Source organism: Juglans microcarpa x Juglans regia, chromosome 2S (assembly GCF_004785595.1).
Source record: "Juglans microcarpa x Juglans regia isolate MS1-56 chromosome 2S, Jm3101_v1.0, whole genome shotgun sequence".
Classification (NCBI taxonomy): domain Eukaryota; kingdom Viridiplantae; phylum Streptophyta; class Magnoliopsida; order Fagales; family Juglandaceae; genus Juglans; species Juglans microcarpa x Juglans regia.
This window is the reverse complement of record NC_054597.1, coordinates 11,053,529-11,081,444: the sequence shown is the minus strand read 5'-3', so window position 1 is coordinate 11,081,444 and position 27,916 is coordinate 11,053,529. Positions and strand designations below refer to the sequence as shown.

The following is a 27,916-nucleotide window of genomic DNA, read 5'->3' as shown; positions in this document are numbered from 1 at the left end:
CATAATTAATGATAAACAAATTAGTATCTACTTTCGGTTCGGTTTGGTATGTAAAATTAAAAAACCGGAATCAAACCGAAAAACTGAAAATAGGGTAAATTCAAACAAAAACTGATCCAACCAAACTGTTAAAAAACAGTCGATTCAACTGCTCGATTCGGTTGTGTTTGTTTTTTCAGTCCCAAATGTCGTTTTCTTGTGGTCAATAGAAAAAGAATGTTCCTAAAACATTATAATATTGCATAAAAAAGCTTATAGTATTAAAGCTATTTCTATTGAAAAGAGAAGAGTGGGATGCATAAAAATGCATCACATGAAAAAGTCAACTTTTTATTTTTTATTTATAATGGACTCTATTTTTTTCAAAGAAAATGTGCTTAATTTACATACTGATCTAAGAATGTATCTAACATTACTTATAATTTTTCTTTAGAAGTATGTTTGTTGGTGGTGTTTCGTCCGCTACTAATATTTTGGCAATTTTTTTTTTTTTTTTTAAATGTTGGTTTTAGAATATCCTTACCACATCTTTTGTATATGCTACTATTAATTATATGAATATGAACATATGGTTGTACCGCCATTTGCCATGTCTTTTTTAAAATGTCATAAAAGATGACGGCTTTGCTATTAAATAATGTTTCCTCCCCTTACCAAACAACTAAAAATGATTTTAATATTAGACTTTATAATTAATGCTAGCCCCATCTTGTTAGCATTAACCTAGACTAGATTCCTGACTTGAATGCAACCAGCTTAGGATTAAGATCCGTTTGGAGAGAGGGAAAAAAAAAATATGAATTATCTTGTTTCTTTGTTAAAGAAAATGATAAAATAAAAGTTTATACATTGACGTGATTTAATGTGATTTATATAATTTTTTTACCCTCGTCACGCGAGTTAATATGATGTATTTTAAATGACTTTCCATTTAAGTAGTCGTCATAAAAAGCTACTTAAATTAGATCACGTGAACTTGTTTTTATGAACTTTATAAATGGATTTTTTTCTTTTATTATTTTTCGAGCTTTATTACAAGAAAATATAATTTATCAGTTTCTTTTTGTCCTCCTACTTACTGCCTTCTGCTTTGGATGTACTCAAGGTGCTGATCAGTACTTAAGATATGCTAGCACGGCTGTCATGTTCTTCGTTCTCTCTCTTTGTGATTGTTGTTTGGTTTTATTGGAAGCCTTTGCACTCAGAAGGTGCTTGAAGATTTCTACGGCCTTTTTGGTTACTGGTAATATATATTATACGTACTCAAAGGCATGTAGTTTGATTACTGGTAATCAAAGTAATATATTTACCGAAAGGAAAAAGATCATCAAAGTAATGGATCGAGTTATTCCTTGTACATTGGGCGTGGAAGAAATCCATCAGGAGCACACCTATGCAGGATCCGCCACGTGCCAAAGGAAATTCATGATTGTTGTTGTATATGCAGAACTCTGCTTTGTCATGTAGGAAGTGTAGGTGACGGATCTTAGGTTTCTAAGCCTTCTTTTGGAAGTATTTTTTGATTGTTATTGAGGAGACAGAGAGAAACTGCCACAAAAATATATTACTTCCTGAAATGCATATGCTTTGGCTTTGCTGATTTGCCACATTGGTCTGATCATGTCTATGTTAGAAAATAGAATCGTGACAGGGACAAAATCTAAAGCATATTTATATTTTAATTGTTTGATAATAGGAATAGGAGATGCCTCACAGAGGTGCCTTGTTTAAACCACCAGTGCAATCTTTTGACAAAGGAGGAGGCATTAGAGCTTTTCATGTGAATACGAATGTTTGTTTTTATCTGGTTCTCTGCACCTATAAAAAATGCCAGGACTTTGAATGTGATAGCACCAGGAATCAAAGCATATGAAGATGGGCAGCACTCTGACTTCAATAATATTAGTTATTCTGTTTTGTGGGTCAGCAGTTGGTGATAGAACTAGAACAAAGTTACTATCAATCAAAGGTCAGGATGGCATGTCTGCAGCAGCACCAGTACCCAGTGATGGTGTATGCAAATCGATGGTGGAGACAAGAGGCTATGTTTGTGAAGAACATTCGGTAGAATGCCAGCTTTCATTAGTTTTCAGTCGACCCAGTATTGAGTTTTATTGATATGGTGTAATGGGGGGTTTTCATTGGTTTCAGGTGGCAACACAAGATGGCTATATTCTCAGTATGCAGAGAATTCCAGAGGGGAAGTCAGGAAAGACTCCAGGAAACAGGCTGCCAGTTTTATTACAGCACGGCCTCGTGATGGTTGGTAGTTGTTCCTTGAATGTTCAGTTTTCTCACAAGATTGCTAATCCATAGAATATGTTCTCTCTTTATATAACAAAGTTATGGTACTGTGGCAGGATGCGATAACATGGCTGCTGTTACCTCCAGAGCAATCTTTGGCCTTCCTTTTGGCTGATAATGGGTTCGACGTGTGGCTTGCTAGCACCCGTGGAACCAAATATAGCCGTGGGCATATTTCACGAAGTCCCAAGGATCCGGTTCTCTCTCTCTCTCTCTCTCTCTAGTAGAGGCTAATTTTATAGCCATAGCATTTCATATTCCCTATAAATGATTTTGATCATCTTATATTCAGCGTTATTGGGATTGGACATGGGATGAATTAGTAGCTTATGATCTTCCAGCTACAATACAGTATGTGCATGATCACTCAGGACAGAAACTGCACTATATTGGGCATTCACTTGTGAGTTTCATGCATTCTGCAGCTACATTTTTTTTTTTTTTTTCTGGGATTTCTTAACCCACTGGAAAAGCAAGTCTCAGGTTATATTTTGCAGGGAACTTTGATTGCTCTGGCTGCCTTTTCAAAAGACCAGATGTTGAACATGTTGAGATCAGCTGCCTTACTTAGCCCAATTGCTTTCGTGGGTCAGATTACCTCACCACTTGCAAGATATGCTGCTGAAAACTTCATTGCAGAGGTTAATGCCAATGCTATGTTGTGTTGACCAGCCAATTGAATTGAACTTTTTTGACAATCTTTTTGTTTTCTTATTTCAGACTTTATACCGGTTGGGAGTTCATGAATTTAATCCAAGAGGGTAAATATCTCTGTTTTTTTTTTTTTTCTTTTTTACGAAAGGGAAAATATATTTATTTTTACAAATTCTTTACCACTGATGCAACAAGCACATGAACTTATGTTATGGTGGTTGCATTTTTATTTCAGAGATATCTATTATTTTTCCATATGGTATGGATTTGTCTAACATTTCTAAGGAACTTATGTAATAAATTAGCAAGATATCTCGCAATATTGTTCGAATTTTGATGAAAAAAGGACCCAATGCCAGCTTATAATTTCTTTCCCTAATCGAACAGGGAGGCTGTAATCAAACTTCTCAAGGATTTCTGCAGCAAGCCAGGTGTTGACTGCACCAACTTGTTAACCTCTTTCACTGGTAACATACTCCACTTTAGTTTATTAATCAGCACCTAATGCCTGGAAACGTTCCGGTTCCACTTGAAATATGTTGTTATTATGTGTAGGCCCGAACTGCTGCTTGAACTCTTCCATAGTAGATGTTTTTCTAGAACACGAGCCTCAGCCAACGGCTACAAAAAACATGATCCATCTGGCTCAGAGTAAGTGCTCAGTATATCAAGATATGCTTATATAATAGGGAATGCTTTCAATACTAAAGAATGTGGATTCTTAATCGAGTCTGGTTTTCGGGCAGTGATTAGAGAAGGAAGTTTAGCAATGTATGATTACAAGAAAGAGGATGAGAACAGGAAACACTATGGACAGCCCACTCCTCCAGTGTACGACATGACAAGCATTCCAAATGACTTTCCTCTCTTCCTCAGCTATGGTGGGGCCGATGCCATTTCTGATGTCAAAGATGTGAAGATCTTGCTGGACAGTCTCAAGGATCACGAAGGAGATAAGCTTGTAGTTCAGTACAGAGATGATTATGCTCATGCAGACTTTGTTATGGGAGAGAATGCAAAGCAAGTTGTGTATGACCCTCTCATGGCTTTCTTTAGGCTTCAATGACGATATGGAGACCAACACCCCCCCGCCCCAACCAAACAAAAAGAAGAGTAAATGTGTAATTGTTTCATACTGTACTTATTGGCAATCAGTTGCACATGTTCGTAGTGAAGAGAAGTGTAGCACAAGCACACGGCCAAGCCTGTTAGCAGCATATAATTTAAATAATTAAATGTACTTTTTGTTAAAATAAATATAAATGATTAAATCTATATCCATCTTAAATTTTTGAGACAATTGATAATTTTACATGATATTAAAACAGAAGTTCTGAACTCAAACCATGACTCTATATTTCATTCTATTAATTAAAGAATTCACATATTGGTTTCACTTATGAAGGAGAAGTTTAGTTCAAATGTAAGAGTTGAGAGCGTTAAGATAAATATAAATGATTAAATCTTCTTCTTCTATTAGCTTAAACTTTGAAACAAATTATAATTTCACGTGATATCTTCTTATTAATTTAAAATTTTATGATAAGTATGTTTAATAAGCATTCGCCTGTTACTCCTGTACGTTGGTCATATGGGTCCCATTTTTTAGACCCGCCGCCCAGCTCTACTTGTGCGGTCACTCGTACTTGTAAAACAAGGTAATACTACTCAAATATTTAAGCAGCAACTAGTTAAAATATAATATATATATATATATATATATATATATTTATATATATCAAGTAATATTGTATTAATTTACACATCATGGCCATCTTATAAGTAGTACGTAAACTCAAATAGTTGATCATCGACTTTATATGCGTAGCCCCATCGTGATCATTAGCATTGGGAATCTGGGATGCCCTAGCTAGAAAAAAAAAGAAAAAAAGAAAAAAGAAAAGTAAAAAGGTTTTCACTTCTTACATGCAACATTATTTTTTTTGGGTAGGTTGAGCATGCTTCAGATGCTACTATTTGATGATATGTGCGCTAAGATCAGAGGGAGAGAATTACCAAAAAATAAAAGAAAAAACTCTTCGAAGATCATATGCATCGATCTACCGCATCAAGAGCTGCAAAATAAACATATATATATATATATTATTGCAGATCATGATATATTGCAGTACCCCTTTGCCAAATTCGGCATCACAATGACGAGTTGTGGATACAGCTAGCTCTGGGTTTTCATAAATATTATATATATATATATGTTCCTCCATGTATTATATATAATAAAGAACATGCAGGCAGGAAACGATCGAAAAGACAACGTTGATGAGAATCGATGCTGATGGATCATATATATGGGTTTCTAGCTATAACATATTTTCGTCAATTAATTAGCCAAGATGAAAGACTTCAAAGCTAGCTTTGGGTTTTGAAAAATCCTACGCATGATGACAGATCATGTTAACAAACGCGCAGAATATATATAGCAAGTTGAACGAGTAGTAGTACCAGTAAAAAACCAAATTCTCTGCCAAATATTGTTTCAGGAGATAACCAGCAACGTATAGTACTGGTCTCTCTCTCTCTCTCTCTCAAAGGTAGATGTTTGGCCTGAGTCTGAAGTGATTCTGGGCAGCAATATGAGCAAGGATGAAGGGATCCATGTCGTTGTCAGACGTCGTCGAGAAATGGTCCTTTTTCCCTTCTGGTGGCAAGAAGAGCTCCTCGCAGTGAATAGCACGAGGAGGCGAAGCTGACTTTTCTTGATCATTCCGCCTACTAGAAAGCCTTAGCAATTTGATCTTCAACTTTGTAATATATTTGATGACGAGGCTCATCTCCATATATTCTCACAGTCACAGGCCGGCCGCCTTTGTTTTCAAGGGTATGTATGTACGTACGTAGTTTCTTATATCTAATTTATATATGATCAGAATTGATCAACAGTACTCGGCCGGGAGCTAAGAAATCATGTTTGGCATCACCTGGAATGTCTGGACGCTGGCATGGGTTTTCATGTGGAGGCAGCTGCGGCTTGCTTATTTCGTGAAGTTTTCTAATTCCGTTTTCTTGTTTCAGAAATGAATTCATGAGCATGCAACCTCATAGTTTGCCAACCAAAAAAAATAAAAAAATAAAAACCTCATAGTTTGCTTTTGTCTTTTTCTTGCTAGCTTTTAGAGCCTTTTGCAGCCTTTGGTTGGAAACGTTACGCACCGGTTTGATAGACATCAAAAAAAGAGATACACACATAGGGAACGGCTCGGGTGTTTTCGGAGTGACATAATAATTTAAATAAATAAAAAAAAAAAGTAAAAAAGGTCAGTAGTTTATAATTTGGCGGGAAAAGAAAATATAAGATTAAAAAAAGAAAAAAAAATTTAATTAAAAAAATATAAATTTCAGCAAAATATATAATTACAGAACTATTAAGGATCTTTTGGTAAAATATGATCTTTCATTAAATTCTATAAGGGAGTTACACGTCAAATGGCCAAGGGTCTTAAAGACCTTTTGATAAAACATGATCTTTCATTAAATTCTACAATAGAGCTACACGTCAAATGATCAAGAGTTTTAAAAGCCTTTTGGTATAACAGGACTTAACGGAAAAACAAAAAAGTTTAATGAAAAAATAATAAATATTATTATTTACAGTTAGATAGCCACTTATTATAATAAAATAGAATATATATATATATATATATATATCTCTATTATATCCATGCATGCATATTATATCTCCTTTGATAAAATGATGGGAAAAGCAGCAACGTCTGAAGCATAAAGTTTTGGATAACTTCCATTTCCCGAAAGTAATGTAGCCACCCATTTAAAAAACTAAAGAATTTATTCTTTTCTTTCTTGCTAAGGAAGATTAAGAACCACTTTATAAGGGAAATGTTTTAAATGTATTGATTCCATCCACAAGGCACAAACATCTTTGTTCCATTGATTGCTAGCTTAGGCTGGAGAAGTCTGGAGACATTTCTTTTAGAGAATGGAATTCTGCTATAATCATTGCAGATTTTTTTTTTCCCTTTTTTAATGTGCAAATTCATTAAATTACTAAATAGAAGGAAAATACATCGAGGATTAGGATACCTTTCATTTTATCTATCTAGCGAAAAAGCTCTTTAGAGGAGGTCCAAAAATCTTACCTAATCCATCAAGAGGGTTGCGAAAGCCTCCTTCCTTCTGTATAGTCTAGATACTATTCTACCGTGATTTTTTTTCTCTCAATTTTTCCTTAGTTTTCTAACCATAGCATAGAGAAGTGCCGATCTACTACTTTTGGGCCACCCACGACTGCCACGTGCTGCACCGCAAGACTCACCAGCTGCCGATCCTTCAAATGGTAGAAGAAAATCATCGAAAAGATTGGCGCATGCATCTTGTGCAAGGCCCAAACCGTGTGTGGATCTCGCGTACCACCATACCAGGGCAAGTCTGTCGCCAACACACGGCATTTTTGGGGCCAGCAGCCTTAGATCTCTTAGATCCAACCAACATCTACTCTCCTAGTGTGACACATGGTCCTCACGCGCCACCACAATTCCTGGCGGGCGCCCGCCAATGATTCGGCGCTTTCTCTGCTTTCTATCTTCCTATATTATCGCTCATCCTAACAAAGGATCGTGGGAAAAAGGTAGTGAAAGTCTCCTTCGATCAGTCCAGACCAGCGACATGTTGCACAGATCCATTCAATGTGGCTTCCAATCATAGTGCTATTGTTTGTTTATCAAACTGTATCAAAACCGATTAAGGCAGCTTCCCTTTGTGGGAAATGGGTGGTGGTCAACTCATTGGCCCCAGATCCCTCTTTTTTTTTCTGTGTTGTTCTAGCTGGTTTGGAATGAATGTCGAGGCCTCTCACCCTATTATCAATTGTATCATGTAACTGTTTTATATATCTATTATATGCTTGATTAGGAAAAAAAAAAAAAAGAAGAAGAAGAAGAAGAAGGGAAATACATCAAGAGGGAGTGAGATTTCCTAATAATTAGCATCCCAACAAAAAAAAAAAAAAAAAAAAAAAAAAAAAAAAAAAAAAAAACAGATATCATGCATTGAATAAATGCCAATGCCATATGAAAAATTGTACCAAATAATAATCAATCCAATGCTATAGTTGGCTAAAGGTAGTTGTTGGAGTAATATTCCATTGGTTGGATTACTTTAGAACATCTATTACAAGAGCACACTACTATAGGGATCAAAGCTTGTTGTATCGATTGTGTTCATAAGGTGATAATTGAATAACTCTTATCCAATGTTCTTTAACATATAAAGGTAAGCAGGTGGCCAAAATCTACATCCTGACAAAAGAGATCTAGTACCAAATACCTATAAAAATAACACCAAAAAAATTAAAGCAAAAAAGAAAATTTAAGCGAGAATTTCAAATCTACTCTACGGTTGAAGGTGGAGGGGAGGGTATGGTAGTGTGGGAGAAGTGGAGTGGCGGTGTGTGAGTGTCATGCATGCTAGCATCGCCTCATGATGTGGCTCATACGTCAACCAAAAAGCTGGAAAATTGGTTGATCGAATAAAGAGGAATTAAGGTGGGGGAATATGTATGGGGCGGCACGTGTATTGTGGCGATTGGGGATGGTTCTAGATCTTGGATTCAACGATCTTGAAATAAACTTGAAGGAGAAGAAAAAGAGACAAATATACACGATAGGCAAACTGATGACCAACTAATAGAGGTTGTCTTGGTTATCATTTCTGTCAAGAGTTTTGGTTTGTCAAAAACTCTCTTCTCTACCATCTCGCTGAGAGAAGGAAAAGGTGGAGCCCTAGTCACGTCTTGCTCTGGTGAAGTAAGAGTGGAAGAATCCCCTGGTCACTTCTTTGATCGAGGAGGAGAGAGGTGGAGGAATTAACAAAACTTTAGGACCAACTACAGCTAATAGATGAAGAGAATTCATCAATTGAACTTAATGTGGGAAAGTTGGCAGAGGTGACAAGAAAGAGAGAACGAAGTCTAGTAGGTAAACTATGTTTGTATCAATCTATTGGCAAGGAGATCATCTGATCAACAATGGCAAAAGTTTGGAAAGTGGGTAAACTCATTCCAGGAAATCTGTCCAAACCTGTTCATTATTACATTTGTAAACCAAGATTATAAACAAAGTTTTAGGAGGGAAGCCATGGCCATTTAACAACAATTTGTTTATCCTAAAACCATTTGATGGTGTTACTAAACCACATTTGATGAATTTCGACTATGAGGATTTTTGGATTCAGCTACATAACCTTCCATTGACATGTATGAATCTAGAAATTGGGAAACAAATTAGGGAGACAATTGGCAAAGTGATAAAAGTGGATGCCCAGGAGGATGGGGTCGGTTAAGGGAGTTACTTGTGAGTAAAAATCGAGATTAATATGAGGAAAACTACCACTAGAGGTAGAACTATTATCTTGCAAGTACAAAGGATTTGGGTACCTTCAAAATATAAAAAATTACCAAAAATGTGTTTCAAATGTGGTACGATAGTGCATGGGAAGCAGGGATGTATAAGTATCAGAAATCAAAGGAGATTGAGTAGTGAGTCTGAAAACCAATTTGGATCTTGGCTTTGTGCAAATTTCAATTTATGGAAGAGGAATATAGAAAGGCCAAAGGAATCTAAGAAAGAAATTATAGGTGGACCTGATCAGGATCTTCAATTGAGGCAACATGAAAGAAGTAGTTCTTCCAACAACAAAACTGCTCCATCGGCGGACAATGAGGCGACGAGTTGAACAACCTTTGGAAAGAGCGTAAATGGAGGAGAGCATCAAGGTGATTCAGAGGTTGAAAAATGAAAAAGGAATAAACCTATGTAGAGGAGTTAATTGTGGTAATAGGCAAAAAAGGATTTGCAAATATTATTTCAAATAGAATTACGGAGTAAATGATAGTAGCTGAGCAAAGGACAAAATCTCAAAGCAAAGAGAGAGGGAATAAAAAACTATCAAGTGGAGAAGGGCAACAAGCAAAACTCATAAGTGAGGTGATGGGCCAAGAAAGTAGAAACAAAATGTTTGATAAAGACGAAAATGGGCCCATAGATTCAATCATTGGACGACCCAATTCTTTACCACAATTAACGAAGGGAAAAGGTAATAATGATGTTCCAATGCTTAGTTTTGATTTAAAAAAATGTAACATGATTGATAAAGAATATGAGTGTACTCAGGAAGTTACTTTTAAAAATGGAAGAATGGACAATATGAAGGGAATAGATACAATCGATAAGTCAAGGGCGAAGGCTAAAAGTCAACCTCACCAATCACCATGATTACCTTAAGCTAGAACTTTCGGGAGCTTGGGAAACCTCGGACAGTTCAAGACTTTTTCCTTCTAGTGAGGGATAAGCTACCCAATTTAGTTTTTCTCTTTAAGACAAAACTAAAATCTAGTAAAATTTAAAGCTTAAAGAAAAAGCTGGGATTTGAGTGGTATTTTGTGGTAGAATCTATGGGCAAAAAGGGGGATTAGAACTATTATAGATATTGGAAGTTGAAGTAGAAATAATAATAAGTTTATCACAGAGACATGTCAATGCTTTGATAACTGATGATGATAAAAGAACTAAGTGGCTTCTTATGGGCTTTTATGGACACCCTGAAACCAACAAGAGAAAAGAATCATGGGCTCTTATGTCGCCACTAAAACCTCTTGAACATCAAACTTGGTGTGTAGTAAGGGATTTCAATGAAATTCTATCACAAACTGAGAAGAAAAGGGACAGACAAAGGCTTGAAAGCCAAATAGACAATTTTAGACAAGCCCTGGAAGACAATAACCTATATGACCTAGGAATAAGAGGGGACAAATTCATATGGAGTAATAAACATGAAGATGATTTATTCACAAAAGAATGGCTAGACAAGGCAATAACAATTCCTGAATGGTCAAATTTATAAAAAAAGCTAGTGTTGAAGTATTTGCAGCATGAAGTTCAGATCCAAAACCTATCTTGCTATTTTTTAACGAGGACAACCAAAGACAAAGATAAAAAGGAGAAATTTATTCAGATATGAAGCTAGTTAGGCAATAAATGAAGGGTGTGAGATGATAATAAAAGCATAACGTCAAAAGATGTAATAAACTCGAATCCATTGAAGAGGTTACAAGATTAAGTGTTGAAGTGGGGCTTTGGCTCGATGGAGTTCTTAGAAGTTTTGGGAGAGTGAAAAGGATATAGTGTTCAAAACAAAAAGCCTTTAAAATATGCAAGATGAAGAAGGGCCCCACAATGCTGAAGCAATCAAAAGATTACAAGTAGAGTTGGGTATTTTACTAGATCAAGAAGACATCAAATAGAGACAGAAAGCAAAAAGAAATTGGTACCAGCTAGGTGACAAGAATACAGAATACTTCCCTGCTTTTGCAAACAAGAGAAGAAGAAGTATATGATAAAGCAATTCACTGATAGCCAAGATAGATTATTGAAGGAAAAAACCAAGATTGAATGGGCATTTATTCAATACTTTAAAGACATATTCAGATCTTCAAATCCATCAAAGGAAGAGTTAGAAGAATGCTTGAAACTAGTGGATCCTCGAGTGATATAGGAGATGAATGCAAACCTCCAAAAGGAATTCACGATAGCTGAAGTAGAAGAAGCACTTCATCAAATGGCTTCTTTAAAATCCTCAAGCCCAGATGGTTATGAAGTATGTTTTTTCCAATCTTATTGGAATACAATAGGAGATTATGTATGCAATGTGACTATAAGTTTCTTAAAAGGAGAGGGTATGGATCACTCTCTAAACTTTACTTACATCACTTTAATTTTCAAACTAAAAAAATCCCATTGTTGTGAGTGAGTTTAGATTCATTAGCTTGTGTAATGTGTTATACAAGATTATGTCAAAAGTATTAGCAAATAGACTAAAGAAGGTGCTCCTGGCCATTATCTCCAGCAACCAGAGTGCGTTCATTTATGGTAGACTTATCACAAACAATGTTATGGTGGCCTATGTAACTTTACATTCGATCAAGATTAAATAAAAAAGGAAAAATAGGAAGCATGGCTCTCATACAAAGGTTGGCTTCAAAATTTGGTGAAGATTAGCGATATATAAGAAGCACGTACTTCTCATGCACTCTAATGATTGTACGCGGCGACCACCCATCAAGGAGAGGCGGATGTAAGCAGTGGTCGAGGTTGCTTGAGAGTTAGCATTTCCATTATTGACTTTTGTGTGGTTGTGGGACAGACCAAAACAACTAGATCTTGCCCTTAAAAGCTTAAAGAAAACATAAGTAAAAATAGGTGAAAAGTGAAACAGGAAGATGAGATATTGGAGGAGAGATAGTTGGTTTTATAAAAGAGGATTAAGATTTGTTTGATCCAAATACATTTTGAAATTTGGAATGATATACATAAAATATGGATCTCACTGTATTTAATGTTGGGATCCACATTACAAATGTCCATGGTCAGCATTTAATGTTGTGGGGTCCACAATTTGTGTCTATTTCTCTGTAAATTGTAGAAGATTTTTGGGTAAAAAAATTGTAGGGAATCTCAATCTGAAAAAAAAAAATTATAAACTGATATGATTGGATCTAATATATAAGATTTTATAATAAAAAGTAGTTTTAGTATGATATATTAAATCATATCATCTTAGTTTGAAACTAAATTTTTTATAATCTTTTTCAAAGGCTTGACATGTTCTATAATGCTTCCTGGTTCCTACAATGGTATCTACATTCAAAGAGTAAGAATATAACCACAATACGTAATTTTTCTGTGATAATGTTATATAATAAAATTATATTTAATTTTATATCACTTTACAATGGGTGGTGCTATAGTCACCGACAAAAGCTATCGAAGATTTCTATCAACTGACATTGCATGCCACATGCATATTAATTAAAAAAAAATTGACTCTCAATACCTCTTTCCTCCCCCTCCTTCGTCTAATTCTAACCCTAAGGGCCTTCATCATTCCTCCCCCTCCCTTTGTCCATCATTCATGGAATTAGTCACGACATGCACTTTCCTTCAGACCAAGCAGAAAAGCTCTATTGTCTGCTCCCCTCCCACCTCCTGTGCTCCCCCTATGAGTCCGAGTGGTAGATTTTAATTTCCTCTATTTTCTATTTACATTTTCTGCTTGGGAATGTTCACCTTCTTTTGTTTGTAGTTGTAGTGAGGAGCTCAAGTGGTTCATTTGCTTGGGAAGTTCAAGGCAAATGTTAGGGCTTTTTATTTTTTTTCTTCTTGTCAATCTATTAGGGTTCATACAAATTGGGATTGAATTGAACTATTTGTAGATCTTAGTTTTCTAGACTTGGATGGGGGAAAACATTATTATGGCCTCAACTTCTCAAAAAGTAAAACAAATTCTAAACTTGAATGGGTTACTAGTTCATAGTTCTAGTACTTTTGGTTTTTAAATGAATGCAGTTTTTTTTATCAATTGTACAATGTTCATGTTGTATTTGTTGTAGAAGATATAATTTTATCGTTGTTTGAAAGTTATGGGAAAATCATTTGGCACTGCAATTGATTTGATTGTGTTGTTGTTGTTGTTGTTCATTGGCCTGTTTCATTGCTGCCCTGTGAAATTTAAGAGCAACTACGATCTCTCTCCTAGCCTCAGCCATGTTTAGGAGCCTTTCTTGATATGGCCTAGTGGTGTAGAGTATTCTTCTAATTTTCTTTTTGTGGTGTTGAGGTTGTGGGTGTTGATGTACTGATTGTTGGGTTTCACAAAATTTTGTTAAGTTTCTTTAGGAAAAACATCACTGTCTATACTACACGTTTTTCTCTTTCAAATTCAACTAACAATGATCATTGAGCAAAATACACAAATAGAGACTTTCACATGCATCTTTTGTAGTCGAATTTCTGTTAGATTTTATTTTTATTTATTTAAAAATTAATTTCACATGCCTACCAATCCAATTGGTCATATCAAGTGGATGTAATGGTTAAAGAATCTGGTTGGATCTTCTTAGATAATTAAAATGCTGGACTTGCAATAAATTCAGACATGGATCTCTCAGATAATGAGTATGATGAGGTAGGAGTTGCTAATAAGTAAGAATGTGATGAAACCATTGAAAAACCTAAGGTCAGAATGACATTTTTATCTGTAGAAGAAGTCTGGTCTTACTATATAAAGTATGGTAAGCAAAAGGGGTTTGGGGTGTGTTAAAGGAATTCTAAACAAGGAGAAAATAGGAATGTCAGATGGTTTACCTTGATATGTGTGCGACAAGGCACATCAAAGAGTAAAGCTATCAATGTTTTCAAGCCAAGACAAATAGAGAAGTTAGGGAGTATGGCTAAGATTAATGCAACGATGAGTGACGAAGGCATATATACCCCATCTAAAGTAAACTCTTGGAGCACACACACGTTTATAGCAAGACATTTTAGATGCTTTAAGAAGATTGATGCTGGTGTGGCTAAGAGGCTTGAAATAAATGATGAGGTCGAAATACGAATGTCAAAACATTTCAAGTCTCTAGTTGTTGAGGCGGGGGGGTTACGAGAATGTGTCATTCAGGGAGGATTGTCAAAACTACATCAACAAAGCACGACAACTTCACCTCAAGGTTGGAGGTGCAGAAACTCTATGTAACTACTTCTGAGAAATGCAAAAAATAAATTCCGAATTTTTACTATGAGATTGACGTGGACCATGACATTGATGTTTGTATCTTTTGAAATTTGATTTTTAATCGGTTGATTGTCTTTTGGCCATATACTGGTATTTTTGGGTCATACCAATAGAAAAATATGCAAGAATGCCTAACCTGCAAAATCGACCAATACATATTAGCAAATAAGACTGCCAACACATATTAGCAAACAAGACCAGCAACAAATGACATGCCTCATAGGTTTGGCAACCGAAAAATTGACGCTCCTCATTATCCTCTGTATGAGCAGTTCTTCGACATGATTTAATACCAAAATAACATAATAGGTACTCATTTTGACAAGATTTTCTCAGCGTGAGATATTATTAGTGTTATTACGTGACTCAGGCATTGGGTAGTTTTGTCTCTTTTTTTTTTTTTTTTTTTTTTTTTTTTTGCTTCAAGTTTGTACAAAAACAGTGAGCATGATTCTTATCTTTAATACAAAGTATATTCTAAAGATTTTTACTAAAATTCTAATCTCTCAAATTATATTTTAACTGCTAATCTCTCAAATTACCAAATTATATTTTTTTGACTCTTGAACAAGTGTGTGAGAAATGACTTTGCCCTAGGTTCTAACAAATGCCTAGTAAAATATGGTGTTATGTCCTATATCAAACAGAAATAAACCAGACCTAAACCTAAAACACAGCCAAATAAATTATGGCTAATGACATGATATGTAGTGGCACATAAAATTGTGTACAAATTAGGATGCTTCTTTGTTTTTGAACAAGGTAATGTTTAATTTAATCTTCATTTAGGGGTTGTTTCGAAAAGGGATTTCATCTTATCTAATCTCATCTCATAATTTCTTATAATTTTCTTTCCAAATATCACTCAAACTCATGTTTTTAATTTCAAATTTTTAATTTTTTAATCTAATTATTACCTAATCATTACACTTCTCCCAAACTTATAAACAAAACACAAAAAATAATACTATTTTTTCAAATCTCAAAACAAAAATTATATTAAAAATTATATTCTAACAATATTTCAACTTTCTAATATATTTATTCAACTATTTTTCTCTCATTTCCCAAAACCCAATAAAACATTTTACGTTAAATCATTTCATGAATATTCACAAATTTCTCATCTCATTTCATTCTCTAGACATCTCCTAGTATATGGATTATGGTTATGGAGAGTTAGAAAACTTGGCAGCACATAAATTATTCCCAACAGATTCATCCAGGTGCAGAAGTGGTGCAAAAACATTTTTCTAAAAGGATTTTCTTTTTAAAATAAGAACAAATTCACCCATAAAAACCATGGATTACTCATAAAATTTATAACCTAGAAAACAATTTACTTTTCGTAAAAAAATTATAACCCAGGACAGAAAATAGAGAACACATTTTCAGATTCACCCAACATAAAGGAATTACAATTTATAACCCGGCAATAATAGCAAAAAAATTGAGGGACTAAACAGAAATCCATGTCACTTTAGACCAATCACGCAATAAAACATAAAATAGAAAAGTGAAAAACTAGAGAGAGGAGCATACAGAGTTACATAGAGAGTCTGTTATTGTAAAATGCCAACAGGGAACCCAAGCCGCGCTAGAAATAGAGCTCTGCTGCTCAAGTTTTGCCAGAAATGGAAGTGGAGAGATGAGAATGCTTCAAAGGTGCTGGGTTTCAATTTTAAGGTTTCAAATGGGAGGGAGACAAGTGGCTTCGAGAGGGAAGCTTTAGGGCTTTCTATATTTGGAGAGGGTTTTCAAATCACTCAAGAGATGGTTTGGTTTGGATGGAAGCAAGTGGCAATGGGAGGTTAGAAGCGAGGGTTTGGTTAGGGAGATGTTTCATTTGAGATGGGCTAGGGTTTGGTGTTAAGGTTTAAAATTAGAGAGATGGGAGGGATGGAGGTGAGCAATGATGGGAGTTCAGGGGTGAGGATTCAGCTTAGGGAGATGTTTCATTTGAGAGGGGTGAGAGCATTGGCATTGGCTTCATCAAAGCCATCTTCAAAATTTGATGAAAAGTATATGTTTTGCATAAATCAAAAACCTCCCTATTTATAACTCCACATTAGATTAGTCATTCGATTCATCAAAATAATAATATAATATTATTTTTTAATAATAATTTTTTTTTAATTTTTTTTCATATTTTGCAATTACACTAACCATATATACATTGATAATTTAATTTAATACTTAAATTGCTAACTAAAGGGTCATTCATATTGTTAAGGCTAGAAAATGCATCAACACCCACCATGCAGTAATGTTAGTAAAAAAAGCACTCCAAAGAAAAGATGAAAGAATTACATTGCATGAATTATAGGAAATGTAAGAAATACATCTACTTCATACATACAAGCTTAAAATTACAATATAGAACGTAATACCAACCTATATTTTTGAATGAGCGCGTCATGAATGGACAAATACCGATACTATGTGCATATATGATTCATCTCTGAAGGCCGAAGAGGGCAGCTCCAACCAAGCCCAACCATAATGTCAAAGCCACCCAGAGAGCTCTACTGTTCTCAACTCCACTAGGAGGCTGCCATACTAGAGAGTCACCAAGATAGTCTCTGGATGATGGAAGCTGATTGGTTGTTGACCAACTTCTCCTTTCATCCTTGTCTTTGTATTTATCACTCCATGTTCCAGCATAGCTACAATAACCACACGCAAATAACACATCCAATTACTTTCTATTATTACTCAAAATGTCACGCGCAAATAACACATCCAAATAACACATCCAATTACTTTCTATTATTACTCAAAACATAAACAGTCAGTAAATGCAAATTAACATTCCAGAAGAAAAGGCAAGAGTCAAGCCCAGGGTCCTAGATGGCATCAATCAAGGCCAATTATGTAGCTGAAGGTTGAATGCATTCATAGATGCTCCATTTCAAAACTACATTATGTAGCTCATTAAAAAAGCCAACGTTATTTTGCTCCTGATGCCAGCAAATGGCCCGTTGAGGATGAGGACATCAAATTCAGTTATAATCACATGGATTAGCATTAGATTTCAAACTTTTGGAGATCCATTAAAATAATAATTTTGCACCAGAATATTAAGGCATACCTAAGTAAAATTAGGTTATGCTTAGATGAGTTGATATTGTTCTAGGAGCCACTCATGGTCCTTAAATACATTACAAAGAAAATAACTTCCAGCATCTTCAAAATGTTTAGTGAGACTTGGATGACATTAGCAAGGTTAAAATAAATATATTCCTACCAATCTCAATAGGGCTCTTGAAACACTGACTGCATTTGTACAAGGACCAAAAGACAGAACCTTTAGTCAGAAAATTTGGCACTGCCATAGCCCAATGAAGAAGGAAATACATCAACTTCATACCAGCAATGGTGTAATACGGTCCTTCGAAACAAAGACTTGAAACTTTCACCACAAAAAGTTCCATTCTCAATGCCCGGTATCCATTCAATGCCATCTTTTTTATCTCATACTATACTGATGACTGAACACCAACCCAATCTCAATGGGAAAAAAACAATACAAAACTACATAAAAAACTCTGAAAATTTTACCTCTGAAAACTAGAACAATGAAACACCATAGAAAGAGATTAAGGAACCAAACAAATCACAAAGATTTAGGATCCATTAGCTAACCTTTTCGAGCTCTTTTTCAACTCTCATCCTCTTCTCCTCCTCAGTCTCTTCTTTACCCTTGCCTTCACCATCCTACACCTTTCGTATCAATCTCACCTGCAATAACAAATTACTAGAAGTTGGTAGTTTAGGTTGTCAGTTATCAAGCGTTATGATTTGGGATGCAAACCGAAAAACAGAGATCAGTCAAGTGTAAAATGCAAAATTTCCCCCCAAGAAAAAGGTTCACACGGGAAGAAAAATGCAAAATCCAACATTGGTTTTTCTGCATATGGCAAATCAAATCTTGCATATGGTTTTTCTGCATAAATATCCCTTCAGATAGATAGAGGAAATAGAAGTTGTTGTTACCTCAAAGCCAAGACCCACCAAGAACCAAATATTTGCGGTCTGGAGTTGAAATTTCTATAGGGAAAAATAGAGAAAGATGGTAGCGTCGAGCTCTAGAGGGAAGAGAAAGAGAGAAAATGGAGAGGAATAATTGAAAGGGATTTTTTTGAATTCACTGGCGAAAGAAACATCTGGGAGAAAGGGATGGGAGAGGAAAAAAGGGAGAGGAGAGGAAGAGAAAGGGTCGGAGAGAAAGAAACGAAATCACCGGCAAAAATGAGAGGGTAGTTAAAGGAGTGATTTTGTAATAAAATAATAAGAATAGATGATGAATAGTGTGTCTTCAAATATAGATACGAAAGTAAAGACGCTGTAACTCTAAACTTGAACTTTGGTGATATGCCGAATCTAATACCAGGTTTTTAACCCCCAAATCATCAAATTTTGATGAAACTTTTGTTTTGATGAGATCGATACTAGTGCTCTGAGGGTTCTGCTCAGGTAAATGAGATGGGCGAGAGGGAGCCAAGGCAGATGTTCGATTTCTTTTTTTGTTATTTTTACTAGCCAAGTGGCAGTAGCCACCTTAGTCGGTACCGTTTCTCGGTACCCACTTTCAGTAAGAGTAACATTTTCCTTTTATAATTATCTAAACGAAACCAATGCAATGAGAAACTCCTTACTCATTGACAAATACCAAACTAACACGTGGCCTCCTATCTTATGTTTGAGCTCTGAGAAAAGTCCTTTAGCCTATGTGATCATCTTCACACGTGTCTGAATTAAAGCCGAGAAGCACGAAGACTCCACGTCACCTTTGCTGGCCAGAGAAACTATTTTACGCAAGCCTTATACGAGGAAGTGACGTGTAAGTCTTTGATTGGAGAATACATGTAGCTCTCTGCTCGCCTCCAACAGGGAGACAAAAACCAGAGAGACACAGATAGGTGATTTTCTTCCGCTCCGTAATCAATTCACAGAGAGAGAGAGAGAGAGAGAGAGAATGAAAACAAAGAGAACGTCGCTCAAATCCCTATCAATCTGCTTCGTCTTCTTATGCTTTTGCGCATTCAGGTTCAATCTCTGTCACGCACTCTATGGACCGTCCTCACCAGTGGTTCAGGTCAACCCCTCCAACTTCAAGTCCAAGGTAATATCTTTCTACCTTTTCTTAAAAATACTTTTCTGGTGCAGAGTGATCTCTTATACTTACATTTCTCGAATACGAGATCTTTTGCGTAGGACGCTATTTCTTGCTACAAACTATAATAATAATAATATCTCGGAGATATTATCTCGGAAAATTAGACTTTGATTGCTAAATGGGCATGCTTTGATTTTTATTTTAAATGTGTAAGGAGTATCTCTTCGTTCGTATTCGCTGGATTCATGCTTTTAGATCTGATTTTACAGTGTCGTTTACAGTGTCGTGGTGCCACTACTAGACCAATTAGTATTAGTATGAGTATTAGCATTATTTTGGTGTTGGTTGTTGGGATATTGGTTCAGTGTATGATTTGGTCGCAAATTTCTGAGAGAAAGAATATGATTTGGTAATTTTGGAGTCTATGAGGAGCCATCTGTACCCATAATTGTATTTGTTCATTTATAGATATACACACGTTTACATATATTCTATCGGTACTAGATTGACTTCTTCCATTAGCTTTTGTACGTATCTTAGAAAACTTACTGGAGCGTCATTCATTTGCTCCCATTTGAAAATCGCGTCAATTAGTTATATTGTTCTTACTAGACAAACATCAAGAGACTGAAAGGAATTGGAGATACAATGTGTTATGCATTTGCGAGTGGCGTTTTGGGTTTTCTCCAAACCGCCTATATTGTAATTAAACACACTGTCCCCAAAACAGTCATTTTGACAAATGTTTTGAGGCAAATTCTTCGTTTGCGATGTTAATGAAATTCTAGTCTTGTAAGAAAACACACTGTCCCAAGCCAGTCATTTTAACAAATAGGTAATTTCCTCGTTTGAGATATTGATGAAATTCTAGTATCACCGTATATGTACTAGAATTTCCCAACTTACTCAACTGTATAGTCTATCCTTTAATGACCATATAGGGCACGTGGTTGGGATATGTAATGATAACCACATAGTTTTATTTATCATTCTTCTCTCTGTAGGTAAAGTACCATTGTAATTGTTCAATTCTTTTGTTAAATTTTTATACTACTAATTTAATCTACATATTCTTGTGATAATTTATTATTTTAAAACCAGTGTGAATTCTAGCATTCCTGATACTCACTATGATAAATCAACTTTGCTGATAGCAGGTTCTGAACTCGAATGGAGTTGTCCTGGTTGAGTTCTTTGCACCATGGTGTGGCCATTGTCAGGCGCTTACGCCGATATGGGAGAAGGCTGCCACTATCTTGAAAGGTGTTGCCACCGTGGCAGCACTTGATGCCGATGCACACCAGTCCCTTGCCCAGGTTTGGAATTGTTTCCTTGATAATAAAGTGTGCCAACAATAACTGCAGAATTGGAGCAAATAATAGACGTTTAATAGTTTTGCAATAATAGTTGCAAATTGGGAACTCCTATTTTTAATGAAAAAAGCTATATACAGTCGATCCGTGCAAACGGCGTGTAAGCGGCTCCCTCAAATTTTTTTTTTTTTTTTTTTTTTTCATTTCATTCCTTCCCTCTCTTCATCAGTCCCTCCCTCTCTGCATTTCTTCTCTACCTCTCGATCCTTCCACGAAGTTGCACATCCCGTCAAACTCCACGAGTCAGCAGCCGCTTGAAGCACCGAAGAAACCTTGACGGCAAGGTCTCTCCCCTTGAACCCGCCGCCCTCTCTCCCTCAGCCGCCTTCTTCTTCAGCCACAGCGTTATGTGGTGATGAAGTGAATTGCAGAGTTGAGAATGGATGGGTTGATGGTGGGCGTTGGGTTCTATGTGGAGGAGATGGGGAAAGAGTCTTTGGATGCCATGAAAAAAACAGAAGAAAGAGAAAGAGAAGAAAAAAAATTTGGTGTAAAAGAGAGAAAATCTGTAATGTGGGTATTTGCCTAAGTTGATGGGTCGATGGTGGGTGTTGGATCAATTGCTCGACATAATGTGTAAAAGAGAAAATCTCTGTTGTGTTTTTCTTGTTTCTGCAATGTGGGTATTTTTGCCTGAGTGTTGGTTTCGGTTGTGCATGTGCTGATGCATTCTTCTACTTGGGCGACTGCTAGTGCACTTGCTTTATTTTCTTCCTTAATACTTACGAACTCAACCACTTGAAGCTTGAGTGAAGACCACATCGCAAGAGAAGCACCGTTTCTTCATTTCATTCTCTACCTCTCGATTCGTGGTCTTTGTTGTGGGTTTGGTTGTGCTGTGGGTACGATCATTTTGGATGTTTTTCCTTTCCTTTTGAAATGTATTTCTCGTCTTTTTTGTTTGCTGTATTTTTACCTTGCATTCTGTTGTTGTTTCTCTCATCATGTTGTGAATGCGAGAGTCAAGTTAGGATTTTTTTTTTTTTTGTGGTTTGGTTGTTGTGTTCGTTCAACTCCCACCCAGAAATCACTCCCCCAAGCAGGAATCACCCAGAAATCCAACCACCTTTGTTCAACTCCCGCCGCTACAATCACCCAGAAATCACTCACCCAACGTAGAAATCACTCACAAAACCAACCACCTTCCTTCAAGTCCCGCCACTACAATCACCCAGAACACCGCAACAGAGTTGGATTTGTACAAAACGAAAGTCGAACAAAGTCGAACAGAACACCCAACCCAGAACACTTGGATTTGTACAAAACGAAAGTCGAATAGAGTTTGTTGAAATTTGTAAATATTCACAAAAAAATACCCATATACCGTCAGAAACCCTAGGGAAGGAATAGAGAGTACGAAGTGAACTAGGAAGAGATGGGGAAAATTGAGGTTGATGTCTTTTCATCAAACACCATCTGTGCACTGCTGTTACTGCTTCTTCCATCGCTGAGGAGAATGAAGCAGGAATCGAACTCTGTTCTTCGTTTTTGTTTTTATTTTTTTAATAGTAACTGCCACGTCATCGATCCACGTCATCCGACTGCACGGCGATTGTAACTTGCGACTGTACGTAGCGGAACTGATTTTTAATTGGATGTAAATTACTCGAATTGAAAGTAGTTTTCTCTACTTGTACTTACAAGCAGTAGCGTAACATACATGTAGAAAGATGGGAACTATTTTTTTTTTATTTTTCATAATAATCTTGTGCATTTCCTCAAAGTTTGAAGAAGAAAAGGTGGGTTTGTGTTCGTAAGATATTAGAACCTGGTCTGAGATAATTATGGTTTATCACAATCTATTGCTGACTCGTGATTGCTGGCTCAAAAGTAAACAGAATCTTTGTTTGGTTGCTTGGTTTGTATTTTCCTGTAGGAATATGGGATTAGAGGATTTCCTACCATAAAGGTGTTTGCACCTGGAAAGCCTCCAGTAGATTACCAAGGAGCTAGAGACGTCAAACCCATTGCAGAATTTGCAGTTCAACAGGTTTGTTGTGATTTGTTAACGCTTACTGTAATTAGATGAAGATATTATATAGTTTTCCTTCTCCTTTGGAGTAAATTCTTTCTCTTGGATGGACAATTTTTTATCAATGTGATGCTGTCATTAATAAATCAAGAAGAATTAAATTTTGGTTGGTTGCATACTCTAATTGGAAACTGGACTGAAATAGATTATGAGATGGCTAGTTTGAGTCCAAAGAAGACAGTGTACATTAATGAAGCTACAGAAAAGGGGGCTAAAGTTAATGGAATGCTTGGAAATGTACTGCTGCATTGATTCTACCCTTAAATTTTAATGAATACCTTGGTTAGTTTGTATCACCACAAAAATGTTACATCTCTTGTTACATGTGTCCTTTATATAATTTCAGAGATGGTGGCCTGATGTCTTTCTTCTACAAAGCCAAATAAGTCACAAAATATAAGTACTCTATCATCTTCCTCAAAACAACTACTCCATATACTGTTCTTTTTTAATTTTAATTTTTTTTATCATTAGAAATAACCAAAAAAATCTGCTTATGAGATAGTCACACTTACTGCTTCTGATGTGATACTGGTTTCAATGTCTTTTAAATACCATATTTGGGCTGCCTATGCACTGATTCTGGATAGTAGTTTGTGTTTAAGTAGGGGAATGATTCCTGTGAGGTCAAAAACATCAATTTACAAGGTGAGAGGTGATATCCCAAGGCAGGTGGTGATGTAATCTACCATGTACTCTAAATGGGTTCAACCTACATTTGCACCTAATTATCAATGGGAAGTCCTTTATTTTGATAAGAAGCTTGAGTTTGACATTTGAATGACTGACTGGTTTTCATCTTCCTTATCATTCAAAGTTCATTCGTAGATTTGTTGTGTAAAACATTAATGTATGTGGATGATGTCTTGATTATAAATGTGTCTCCTGTAAAACTGTTTAACAAAATGTAGGAATCCTTCTCTATTGGTGATGTTCTAGAAAAGTTGGATGGTTGTATTGACAGTAAATAATATTGTTTTGTTCAGTTTTATGATTGAAGTTCCTATATCTTATAAGAAAATTTATGATTGGAGGTTTCCGGTTTTTAATTGATCTGTATATGCAACTCAGTGCTCAGCGGATCTTCTTTCTCACTCAATTGTGTGATGCTTGAACTAAGAACTTGCATCTTGCATTACCTGAATATTTTTACTGCATGGTTTGACAGATAAAGGCACTATTAAAAGAACGATTAAATGGAAAAACAACCGGTGGTTCAAATGAAAAATCCGAACCTAGTTCTTCTGTAGAATTGAATTCCAGCAATTTTGATGAACTGGTGCTTAAAAGTAAAGAACTTTGGATTGTGGAATTCTTTGCACCTTGGTAAGTGGTTTTTGTTGGCATACCTTTGCAAGCTAATTTGGATCTATCATCTATGGTTGCCATCTTAGCACATTTTGATCATGAATTAAATGTATAGTAGCAGTCTTGGAAGTACCTAAAATACTTTCACATTTCTAGTTTTGATGACGATTCTTGTCCAATTTTCTTCTTTAAAAGGTGTGGACATTGTAAAAAACTAGCTCCTGAGTGGAAGAAGGCTGCTAATAACTTAAAGGGGAAGGTGAAGCTAGGTCATGTTGACTGCGATGCAGAAAAGGTGAGCCTGAAATTTAGAAGTGAAGTGAAGTAAGAAACCATGCGATTTAGATTTCTTGACTCATTTATTATTAGCATTTTCCTCTAGGTGCAGAGATGTAATTTGCTTGCCTACATTTTTTTCCTCCGCATACTTTTCAAGTATAGGTTGAAAGGTTAAAAGTGTTTCCAAGAGTTGTGTAGATATTGTGCCATGTAGTCAACTCTTCCATATGATATATGCCTTTTGAAGTGATATCACATCTCCATCATTTATTTTTATAAGTACCCATTCATAATTGTGACTATAGAAATCTGCCATGGTTTCTCCACTTTTCTTTGTTTTTATTGCTTTAAATACTTTTCTTTTACATGCATGCACACTGTTTATGCACATGCAGATTCTTTCATCTCTGTTTTTAATGATCGCTTTCACATAATGCACTGCGATTGCCAAACCCTTGGAGGGGAGTTTCAAGAAAGTGTAGTCTTATTTTATGCACGATTGGCTTTCTTAGATCATATGGTTCTGATAGGTTGGTTTTACCAGTCTCTGATGAGCAGGTTCAATGTTCAAGGGTTTCCCACTATCTTGGTGTTTGGTGCTGACAGAGATAGTCCTGTCCCCTATGAGGGTGCAAGAACTGGCTTAGCAATTGAATCATTTGCTCTCGAACAGCTGGAAACAAATGTTGCACCTCCCGAAGTGACTGAGCTAACTGGCATGGTAAGATTACTTAGCTACCAAAACTAGTATTATAGAATCCTAATCAAGGAAATGCTCTAACTTTATGTAATTTTTCCATGTAGGATGTCATGGAGGAGAAATGTGGTTCGGCTGCCATCTGTTTTGTTGCTTTCCTTCCTGACATTTTGGATTCCAAGGCTGAAGGGAGGGACAAATACATTCGGCAGTTATTATCAGTTGCAGAGAAGTTCAAAAGGAGTCCATACAGGCAAGTACCTTGGAGTTCTTACTTACCATTCTATTTAACTCTTTTCTTCCCTATTGTTTACTCTCTCTCTCTCTCTCTCTCTCTCTCTCTAAGATAGGTTGTTTAGATTTTTATCGATATCAAGATATTATGCTTGCATCAAACACTTCTATTTAGGCCAAGTTTGGATACACAAAATCATCTCATCTCATCATTACAACTGTCCCAAACTCTCACATAAAATATAATAAACAATTCAACTTTTTCAAATCTCAAATTAAAAATTATATTAAAAAATTATATTCTAATAATATTTTATTCAACTTTCAACAAAACATCTCATCTCATGTCATCTCATCTGAACGGTATAATAAACACCTCTAGTGTTTTGAAAGATTCCTTTGCCGAAATGGTTAAAAGATATCAAAACAAATATTATATTTTCATGGATGTTACAGCTATGTCTGGGCAGCAGCTGGTAAGCAGCCGGATCTCGAGAAACGTGTGGGTGTCGGTGGGTATGGATATCCAGCTTTGGTCGCATTGAACGTTAAGAAAGGTGCATATGCCCCACTTAAGAGCGCATTTGAACTTGACCAAATTATGTAAGTTATATTTCTGCTTTATCTAAAATACCAACATAGATATGAACAGAAAAGTGAATATTATTTTATTTGGTTTATCAGAGAGTTTGTGAAGGAAGCTGGACGTGGAGGAAAGGGCAATCTGCCTTTGGATGGCACTCCCGTGATTGTAAAGACAGAACCCTGGGATGGTAAAGATGGAGAGATAATTGAAGAGGATGAATTCTCCCTTGAAGAACTCATGGGGGAGGATGCTGCAAACATCGATGAGTTGTGATAAACTTGAATCAGGATAGCAGAGACAGAGAATGAGATTTAAGGCTATAAACGATTTTGTTGTTACAAGCAACGTATTTGTGTAATGTGGCTTCTATAGTTTACTGCACTCGCATGATTTAAATGACTTTTTTTCTTCGTTTTTATGTTTTTAAAGTTTCTAGGCAAGACAATATTTATATAAATATAAATGATAGTACAAATGGTGGGGGAAGGGGATCCCAACAAATACCCTCAACAGGTTAGTACTAAACAAGAATGAAGAGACAATAAACGGAAAATAACATTGAAAGCTGGTCTTACGTTTCTTGGTGTGGAGCCAATGTGTTACCGTTTGGGTGTGTAACACCCTGCTGCCTACTGATAAGAAATACGTCATTTTTAGAAAATCACAAGAGCCAAAGTATTACTCTACTGACACTGACTTGAAGATTTAATTTCCTTACAAAAGCGCTAGGTACAAAGATTATTTATAATAAACAAAGTGGTTTTGTATTAGAATACTAAGATCATAAGAGGGAGTGTGGAAGTATTTATAAAAAAAAATTCCGCAACTTTGTACTATAAAAATCATAACTTAAAATATTTGCACGTGATCTAGGCTACTGTTACGCCTTTCTGGACCAGGTTCCGTCCTGCAGCTCTACATCTATAAATTTTTTGATTTGGGATGGTTTAAAAACATAAAATAAACTAAAAAAGTTGAAAATTTGGTAAGAAATTCATCATAACGTAAATACACTTAAAATAAGGTTTTTCGTAATCTAAGGAAAAAAAAAGGTTTTTCATAAAATATTTTATTCTGAAAATTAAAATCATAATCATTCATACGTATGTTTATGACATGCATAACTTATCTTGGCTTATTTGACTTATCTTACTTATTATACTGGCTCACACACTTTAATCATGTGTGCAAAGTTATGCGCTAGCCCCACATCCTGTGACCATAAGGGGAACTGCTAATAATATTCTATCATACTGTGGAGGACCATATTTAGGTCTGTGGCTTGCACATCCACCCATAAAATCGCATTGGTATCATGCATCTGAATAGCTATCTAATTAACTGGTCTGAGTTTATCTTACACTTGATCTTATAAAAGCTTACATGTCTTATACAACTTGAGATGCATAATACATACATAATAAACAGAATGAAATATGATGAATGACGTGCTTGCAAATACCATGACATGCATGGGACATAAATATTGATTTCCAAAGAACTGGCTTTAATAATAATATATATATAACTAGCTAACATATGTTAATCCTAATTTATGATTAAATTATTTATCTTGTAGCGATAATCCAAGAGCGACTAATTTCCTTTCATGGGTTCGATGCTAGCTAGAGAGAGAGAGAATAGATTGACCGAGTTTGAGAGAACAAACGTGAGAGAGAATGAGAGAGAAAATGTGAGGGATGTTGTGAGAGGAATAAGGGAGTCGGCTATT

The 27,916-nt window shown here is 35.8% G+C and overlaps 2 protein-coding genes and 2 long non-coding RNA genes across 4 annotated transcripts; 2 read left to right on the top strand and 2 right to left on the bottom strand.

Annotated features, from left to right (window-relative positions):
• The first annotated feature begins 1,680 nt into the window (after positions 1 to 1,680).
• On the top strand, positions 1,681 to 4,104 carry LOC121251429 (triacylglycerol lipase 2-like). The gene is made up of 9 exons (XM_041150688.1): positions 1,681 to 2,064; positions 2,152 to 2,262; positions 2,361 to 2,501; positions 2,597 to 2,707; positions 2,802 to 2,945; positions 3,025 to 3,065; positions 3,346 to 3,425; positions 3,514 to 3,609; positions 3,705 to 4,104. Exons 1-9 carry the CDS (start codon positions 1,870 to 1,872, stop codon positions 4,022 to 4,024), a joined length of 1,239 nt encoding a protein of 412 aa, XP_041006622.1. The 5' UTR covers positions 1,681 to 1,869; the 3' UTR covers positions 4,025 to 4,104.
• A 637-nt stretch (positions 4,105 to 4,741) lies between these two features.
• On the bottom strand, positions 4,742 to 5,838 carry LOC121251430. The gene is made up of 2 exons (XR_005938017.1): positions 5,422 to 5,838; positions 4,742 to 5,033 (listed from the first exon to the last, which is right to left on the bottom strand). It is a non-coding gene; the product is annotated as an uncharacterized LOC121251430 (long non-coding RNA).
• Positions 5,839 to 16,844: 11,006 nt separating this feature from the next.
• LOC121252808 lies at positions 16,845 to 17,781 on the bottom strand. The gene is made up of 2 exons (XR_005938283.1): positions 17,648 to 17,781; positions 16,845 to 17,222 (listed from the first exon to the last, which is right to left on the bottom strand). It is a non-coding gene; the product is annotated as an uncharacterized LOC121252808 (long non-coding RNA).
• A 1,630-nt stretch (positions 17,782 to 19,411) lies between these two features.
• LOC121253049 (protein disulfide isomerase-like 2-3) lies at positions 19,412 to 26,574 on the top strand (the record flags this gene model as incomplete). The annotated part of the gene is made up of 9 exons (XM_041152944.1): positions 19,412 to 19,681; positions 20,833 to 20,991; positions 22,925 to 23,038; positions 24,249 to 24,406; positions 24,584 to 24,683; positions 25,212 to 25,388; positions 25,472 to 25,617; positions 26,055 to 26,201; positions 26,283 to 26,574. Coding segments are annotated over 9 exons (1,446 nt in total), but the record flags the coding sequence as incomplete, so codon positions are not given.
• Positions 26,575 to 27,916: the final 1,342 nt, after the last annotated feature.